This window comes from Arachis ipaensis, chromosome B1 (assembly GCF_059453495.1).
Source record: "Arachis ipaensis isolate K30076 ecotype BB chromosome B1, ASM5945349v1, whole genome shotgun sequence".
NCBI classification, from domain to species: Eukaryota; Viridiplantae; Streptophyta; class Magnoliopsida; order Fabales; family Fabaceae; genus Arachis; species Arachis ipaensis.
The window spans coordinates 18,978,575-18,987,458 of NC_142436.1; the positions used below are offsets into that span (position 1 = coordinate 18,978,575).

General features: G+C 41.1%; 1 protein-coding gene across 1 annotated transcript; it reads left to right on the top strand.

Moving 5' to 3' along the window:
• The first annotated feature begins 332 nt into the window (after positions 1–332).
• Positions 333–1,627, top strand: LOC148575871 (uncharacterized). Its single transcript, XM_088502599.1, has 2 exons — positions 333–615; positions 699–1,627. The coding sequence occupies exons 1-2, from the start codon at positions 333–335 to the stop codon at positions 1,625–1,627; spliced, it is 1,212 nt and encodes a 403-aa protein (XP_088358725.1).
• Positions 1,628–8,884: the final 7,257 nt, after the last annotated feature.

Sequence of the window (8,884 nt, forward strand, 5' to 3'; positions counted from 1 at the left end):
CGGAGTCCCTTTTGCAGGTACCACGCTCGGGTCCAGGTTCACAACGGTGATGTCTACTCGGCCGAAGCTATCTGAAGACGAGGCTGACAGAAGGCCGAAGCATAGCTCGAACGTTGTATCCTTGCCATAACATTTGGCGCCCACCGTGGGGCCGGGGTTAATTCCACCTCACTCCAAATTCACAGTTTCTATAAACTCATATTTGCTTTATTACCCCCATTTTCCTTTACAGATAAAGAGAACATGACGGATTATTCAGAAACTTAGCAACCCAATCAAGCCCACGCCGATCTTCTGGCCGCAATGCTGCTCTCCAAACGGAAAATCAAAGAATGGCCGAATCGCTGGCGGCAATGCAAAACAATAGAGATCGGAAGGTTGATAGCAAAAGAACAGACGTTGAACAACACGAAGAACATCAATCGGAATCCAACGTAAAAACAGGGGAGACACCCCCAAAAATTGGAAGACGGCGAACCAGCCCATTTTCCGAGGAAAATATGAACTTCAAGATGCCAAAGAACTTTACACTCCCCATGACCCTAGCACCATATAAGGGGATCGGGGATCCTAAAGTTAACGTCACAAAATTTGAGTCTATGATATTCCTCAACAGTGACTCCGATCCGATTTTATGTATATCTTTTCCTACATTTTTAGATGGAGCTGCCTATTATGGTTTTCTAACTTGCCTGCAGGGTTCGTAACCAGTTTTGACGACTTTGCCAAGATGTTCATTAATCACTTCGCAGCATCTAAAATCTATGTGAGGGATTCGGATTATCTCAGCACAATCAAACAAGGGAAGCACGAAATTCTGAAGGATTACATGACGCGCTTTACAACAGCAGCCATGGAAATCCCCGACCTCAACCCAGAAGTTCAACTACATGCCATAAAAAGTGGCCTCCGACCTAGGAAATTTCAAGAAACTATAGTTGTGGCGAAACCAAAAACCTTGGAAGAATTCCAGGACAAGGCCACCGGACAAATAGAAATAGAAGAATTGCGTGAAACACGAAGAAACAAAAGACTACCATCACGGAAGGAAGATGACAGGCCAATCAGGTCAAACAACAGAGATTCTAAAAAACCTTTTAAACTAACACAAAAATTTGATTCATATACCAGGTTTAACACTAGAAGAGAGGATATCATCAAGGAGATACTACATAACCGACTTATAAAGCCACCGGTCAAGGCGGGAACATACCAAGATAAAAAATACGTGGACAAAAGCAAACACTGCACATTCCATCAAAAGTTCGGCCACACCACAGATGAATGTGTTGTGGCTAAAGACCTACTGGAAAGATTAGCGAGACAAGAGCTACTGGACAAATACATCAGCTCTAGAAATTGGAAGGACCTAACTGAGGACACGAGCAAGCCGAGGTATTCCTCGGATCGCAAGGACAAAGGAACATACCGAGACCCGGTAGAAACCCCTGCTTCAAAAGGAATCATAAGTTATATTTCAGGCGGCTTCGCTGGGGGAGGAAGCACGAACACAGCTAGGAAACGAAGTTATCGAGCTATGATGACAGTGGAAGGGTCGAACCAAAACCCAACAATCCCGACCTCAACAGCAAGCATTAGTTTCAATAACGGTGATTTCAAATCGTAGACACCAAACCTGGATGACCCGGTAGTCATCTCAATACACACGGGAGAGTTAACCATAAAGAAAGTTCTGCTCGATCTGGGAAGTAGCGCTGACGTCCTATTCTATTCCACCTTAAAAAAGATGCAACTAAGCGACAGGGCATTGCAACCATCAGGAGAAGAGTTAGTAGGATTCTCGAGAAAGAGAGTCCCTATATCAGGCTATATATGGTTGAGGACAACACTAAGAGAATTCCCAAACTCCAAAACACTAGACATCCAGTTCTTGGTAGTCGACTGTGTTAGTCCTTACAATATCATCCTAGGACGTCCTTCCCTTAATTCATTTAGAGCTATTGTTTCTACTATTCATCTATGTGTCAAGTTTCCTTTGTAGGATAACACAATAATCACAGTCCACGCCGACCATAAGGAAGCTAGACAATGCTATAACGCAAGTCTGAAGAAAATCACGAAGGAGGCTATCCCAAGAATCCATTCAGTATACAACTCAGAAAGCATCCCTACCCTGACCGAAATGGACTCCAGGGACAACAACAGTTGCCCCTCCCCAACAGATGACTTAGAAAAGGTACAACTAAATGAAACAAACCATTACACTAATATTGGTTCAGCTTTTTCTGCAGGAAGAAAACAGAACTTGGAAGGCATATTAAAAGCCAACGCCAACCTATTCGCCTGGACCCTGGCTGACATGCCAGGGATCGACCCAAATTTCATATGCCAAAAACTGGCAGTCAACCCCAATGCCCGACCTATAAGGCAAAAGAAACGTAATCTGGGGACTGAAAGAAGAAACGCAGCAGCAATAGAAACACAAAAACTACTTGATGCGGGTTTCATAAAAGAAGTCCGATTTTCCTCATGGTTAGCCAATGTGGTTATGGTCAGAAAAAGCTCAGGAAAATTACGGATGTGTGTAGATTTCACAGACTTAAACAAGGCATGCCCAAAAGACTCGTACCCATTGCCGAACATTGACAGACTTGTAGATGACACCTCAGGTTACCAAGTGCTGAGCTTCATGAATGCCTATTCCGGATACAATCAGATCCGAATGCACCTAGACGACGAGGATAAGACGGCATTTGTAACCGACCAAGTTAACTTTTGTTATAAAGTAATGCCTTTCGGACTAAAAATTGCAGGGGCCACTTATCAGAGACTAATGGACAAATTATTCAAAAACCAAATCGGATGAAATATCGAAATATATGTTGACGACATGGTCGTGAAGTCCACCTCAGAAGAACAACACGAAACCGACCTAAAGGAAGTTTTCCAACAATTCCGAACACACAACATGAGACTGAATCCGGAAAAATGCGCATTCAGCGTAAAGAAGGGCAAATTCCTCGGATTCTTGTTAACAAACCGAGGTATAGAAGCGAATCCGGAAAAGTGCCAAGCAATCCTAAACATGCAATCCCTGAAGACGTTCAAGGACGTACAGCGACTCACAGGATGCCTAGCAGCCCTATCAAGATTCTTACCAGCTGCAACAACAAGATCCTACCATTTCTCCAAGACCATGAAAAAGTCAGACAAATTCATGTGGACGGACGAATGCGAAAAAGCATTTTCTGACAAATCTTGGGATCACCACCCATACTAAAGAAACCAAAGCAAGGTAAACCACTCTTACTGTTTCTTTCAATTTTAGCTAATACTATTAGCTCTGTCCTTGTAACAGAAATAGAAAAGGAGCAACATCCAGTGTATTTTGTAAGCAAAGTCTTGCAGAACGCCGAAACAAGGTACCCAATGATATAAACGTTCGGTCTAGTAATCACTACCCAGTGCCTGAGGCATTATTTTCAGATGCACCCAATCATAGTTTGGACAGGCCACCCACTGCGACAAATACTATCAAAACCAAACCTAGCAGGGCGACTAACAAAATGGGCAATCGAGCTCTCTGAATTTGACATATCCTATCAGTCGCGAGGATCACCTAAAGCCCAGAATTTAGCCAACTTCCTCTCCGAATTCACAGACAAAGACGAGCACATCAAACCCTGGGAACTATACGTGGATGGAGCATCCAATGAAAGCGGATGCGGAGCAGGAATTCTACTGAAGGACGACAATGGAGTTTACGCCAAACAGTCAATCAAGTTCCTCTTCGAAACAACCAACAACCAGGCCGAGTATGAAGCCTTGTTAGCAGGCTTGAGACTGGCCAAGGAAGCAGAAATCTCCAGCTTAAAAGTACGCTGTGACTCATTACTTGTAGTACAACAAGTAAACGGGCAATTCCAGGTACGAGATTCGCTCTTGGAAAAATATCTGAACTCGGTGAAAACACTAATAAAATCTTTTCAAAATTTTGAAATACTACATATACCTAGAGAACAAAACAGCAGAGCTGACATCTTATCCAAACTAGCTACACATAGGATAACAAACCAAACAGATAAACTGCATCACATTACTCTAACAGAATCAAGTTTAGAAATAAAGTCGGTTTTAAGTGTTACACAGGCAGAAGATTGGCGAAGGACATATATTCGCTACTTAACAAGCGGAGAAATACCAGAAGGCGAAAACCCGAGGACATTCAGATACAAAGCAAGCCAGTATACTTTATTAGGATCCAATCTATACAAACGAGGTATCTCCCGACCTCTCCTAAAATGTCTCGGCCAAATAGAAGCAGAAGCAACAATAAACGAACTACATGACAGAATCTGCGGACACCACACTGGAAGTAGAAGCCTAGCTACGAAAATACTTCGAGCCGGCTACTTCTGGCCGACGTTAAGAAAAGACTGCAAAAATAAAGTCCAGAGCTGTGACGCCTGTCAAAGATGCGCATCGCTCATCCACAGCCCAGCCGAACTCTTACTTACATCAAACATTAGCTGGCCATTCCATAAATGGGGAATGGATATACTCGGACCGTTTCCAATCTCAACAGGACAGGTAAAGTTCCTTTTAGTTGCTGTTGATTACTTCACAAAATGGATAGAAGCTTAACTCCTAGCAAAAATCACAGCCGAAAAGGTACAGAATTTTATTTGGAAGTCTATCATATGTAGATTTGGTTTGCCTAGAGAAATTGTATCTGATAATGGAAGACAATTTACAGACAAAAAGATCGCATCATATTTAACAGATCTGCATATTAAGCATCATTTCTCCTCCGTCGAGCACCCACAAACTAATGGGCTCGCGGAAGCAGCTAACAAAGTTATCTTGAAGGCATTAAAAAAGAAATTAACAGATGCTAAAGGAGGATGGGCTGAGCTCATACCAGAAGTATTGTGGAGTTATAACACAACACCACACACAACAACAAATGAAAGCCCATTCCGACTAGTATATGGCGCAGACTGTATGATACCTATAGAGATTAGCCAAGGATCTACGCGAACCGAGCATTTCAATGAACAAGACAACTCAGACGCCAGAGCGACAGAGCTCGACCTAATAAACGAAGACCGAGAACTCACCAGACTCAGATAAAAGGCCATGCAGGCGACAATAAGGAGGCAGTACAACAAAAGGGTAAGACCGAGAATATTACAAGAAAGAGACTTAGTCCTGCGACAAATGGAGGAAGTCAGGAAGCCACCAGGACATGGGAAACTGGCTGCAAATTGGGAAGGCCCTTTCCGTATCTTAAAAATCATTGGCAAAGGAGCATATTCTCTTGAAACATTAGAGGGAATACCTCTCCTTAACACTTGGAACATCTCATCTTTGAAGATTTACCACAGTTGAATTCTCATGTAACCATGAACTGGCCAGGTACTCTTTTTTCTTATCACGAGGTTTTATCCCTAAGGAGGGTTTTACTCGAACAGGTTTTAACGAGGCCGACCACTTCACACATTAAACATTTCGTTCACATCAATAAATCAAGATTAGCCCGATCATCCAATCCTCGAATATTACCAAAATGCTTATCAGTCAACCTAAGTTAACAATGTGCAATCAACTAACACATCAAACTGATCACTAAAGTCGAAACGAATGGTACCATCAAAGCTCAGTAACAAAAGCAATACCAAAACAATTATCTATCGTTCAAAATAGCATACAAAAGCCAAGACAATATCTACGAATGAGCTTTTAATAAAAGCATTATCAAAAGTCAAAAACTACTAAATCATACTTCAAATACCGGCCATCATTAAGGTTGGATCACAAAACATAGTCAACACCGAAACCATAATTCAGGAACACAAGTCAAATACAACCGGAACAAAAGTCGGCTTCAGCATTGCAAAAAAGTAAAAAATATATTTACTTTCAAAATAAAAAGACATAAAATCAAACAGGCAGAGGAACATTCTTATCATGATCCTCGCCCGCCTCATCTTGAACCAGCTTTCCATCAATCACAATCTTCGTCACGTCGAGCTGACTAACATCAAACTCAGGCGTAAACAGCGAAACTTGAGATACAGCTCGGTCAAACCCAGAGGTAACCATTTCTATGCCTTGATCTTCCAGCTCATGAATCCGAGCAGTCATCTCGCCCTTTGTCTTGTCACTATCCCTTATCTCACTTTGAAGTAAACGAATCTGGTCTTGAAGACGAGTGATTTCGTCCTCTCTTTCTTTCATCTTCAAAGTAATACCAGAAACAGCCTCCTCCTTTTCTTTCATCTTCGCAGTAATGCAATAATAACTTCATCTTTCTCTTTAATTATACGCTCCAAAGAAGCAAACTTATCAACATCAACTTGCTGCTCGGCCCCGAGTAATTCTGTAGTGCGATCAACACACAGCAAACGAGCAGCAACAACCTAAACACAACAAGATAAACACAATAAACCAGACAAACAGCAAAAATAATACGTACAACATACTCACAAACCTGAACATATTTTTCCAGAGCTTCCACCCCAACTCGACGAGTAAGCAACATATCTCCAGGGTATTGAGAGACCCTATCGGAAAGCTCAGCCAGAGGAAACTGCTCACTCCAGAGAGAATGCGAGCTTGTCCCAGGTATAAACCCGTGAAGTCTGCGCTGCTGATCAAACACTGAGTTTGAATTTTCAGTAAAACCCCTACCTCCTTCAGACAGCACCTCCAAAGCATTGTCAGAACCATCCCTTTTCCTCTTCGACGAGATCGGCTGCGCAGTAGAAAAAGCTGCATCCCCTTCACCGACCTTAGGCAGGCCAGAAGCACTGATGCCTTTTTCCTTTTTCTTATCAAGAAAAGTCTACAGCTGAGAAGAACTCAGATGCGGAACTCGCCCTCCTACAAAACAACAAAACAAAGAACTTTTCAAAACAAACTAGAAAGCAACAGCCAATAAAAGGTACATACTTATATTACCTACATAGGTCCTTAATCCCTCTTTATCATTTTCTCTTTCGAAACGCAATATCTCAGGAATCGATAAGCACTCGCCAGCAGCAAAACTTTCAATTAAAAAATTCAAGACCAAATCTTCCTCCTCACTCCTATAACCTTCAAGTATTTGCATGGGCTCAGAACACCAATACAATGGGTATCTCTCTATCAACTCGTCATCAAGATAAAAAGGATACTCGATCTCTACAGATCGAACTTTCACAAATAAGGGCTTAAAATTTTTGAAAGAAGATTTATAAAGCAAGAAGAGGGAACGACCAGGGAAATTGCTCAGGAACACCCATAAACCCTTTTGAACCCCCTTCGACTGAAACAGAGAAAAGAAAACACCTAAAGACGGTGGATACTCGAGAAAATCCATTAAGCATTGAAAAGCCCATAAAAACGCACAGGAATTTGGGTGCAACTGAGAATGGGCGCAGTTAAGTTGAGTTAATACATCACACTCAAAAGATGAAAAAGGAAATTTAACATGCAACTCAATTAAACAAGGGGTGTACATATAAAAGTACCCCCAATCCCCTCTACGCTCGCACACCCTCTCCTCGCTGGAACAAGGAAGAAGTTCAACAGCAACACCAGAATGATCCTTAACCAGCTTCATACTATGAAGCTCACGCAACGATTCAGAACTAGAATACGAAGAGGCACGCGTCTTAACGTCCTCATGCACCCAATGATATGGATCATCCTTCTTAACCTCAACCACTTTCAGTTTTTCTTTTTCCTTTTCTCTTTCCATTTTTCTAACCATGACAGAAACAGCGAAGAAGAAGAAGACAAAGTTGGAAAAAGTCTAACCTTTAGAAGTCATTCTGATCGTCAAACCCAGATAAAGGCAGAAAAGAAAAACTTTTTGAAATTCCCAAACAGAGCAAGAAACGCTATTACAAGTCCATTAACTAAGTAAGAGAATCAAAAGGATTAACCGTTGAAGTGCCCTGGTAAAAAACGGTTCAAAACCCGGTCATTAAGGAATTTAATGACAGCACGTTCTCCAAAGACAGGAAAAATCTTTTTTATAAATTGCATAAATAACGCTTTAAGCATGGCCAGGTTTTTGAAACGCATCGTTGAGCTTGGGGGCTGCCAGGATCGACATAATCGAGATATAAGTCGTCTAAAGCTCAACTTTCTATAAAACCGAGTATGCAAGTCAAGTTTGGGGGCTGTGTACCGTATCCTAATAACTCGGAAACCATCGACGTATATCTCGGCCACGTTGTGAAATTCAAATTCACAGTCAACTAAAAAGCTTAGCATGTAAATGTAACTCCCCAAAAATCTCGGATGACGCCGAGATTCGCTCACACCAGCCGTTGAGCAACTCAAATCCTAAGTCTATAAAAGAGATATCAATAAGATCAAATACTCAGAAGAAAAATACTTCATCCCCTGAAAGCAATAATACTTCAGAGCCATAATCCTACTTCAGAATCAAATATTCTCGATAATACACACTTCTTGCTTTATTTATCTTATTTATTTCTTTCACTGACTTGAGCGTCGGAGTCCCTTTTGCAGGTACCACGCTCGGGTCCAGGTTCACAAGGGTGACGTCTACTCGGCCAAAGCTATCTGAAGACGAGGCTGACAGAAGGTCGAAGCATAACTCGGACATTGTATCCTTACTAGAACAATTTTTATTTTTTAAAATTTTTAAAAGAAATTCAAAATTTTTTTTTAAAAGAAATTCACCCAAATAAATTTTATAAAAAAAATTAGATTCTATGATGCTCATAGAAAGGAGACACTAAGAGACTCCTAGAACATGAAAATTCAAAAAGATTTTACACACTGATAATTTTGTCCTGTTATTAACTAAAATTTTATCCTTTATTGGATTCAATAAACTTGAAATACAATGTTTTTATCTCTATTTATCTTTATTTAATATCTAAAAATATATTTATATTAAAAA

Excerpts from the sequence above, each read along its gene's own strand:
- LOC148575871 (XM_088502599.1), top strand. The coding sequence starts at position 333 with ATGGCCGAATCGCTGGCGGCAATGCAAAACAATAGAGATCGGAAGGTT. Across the intron at positions 616-698 it reads GTCTATGATATTCCTCAACA|GGTTCGTAACCAGTTTTGAC; the intron begins GTGACTCCGATC and ends ACTTGCCTGCAG.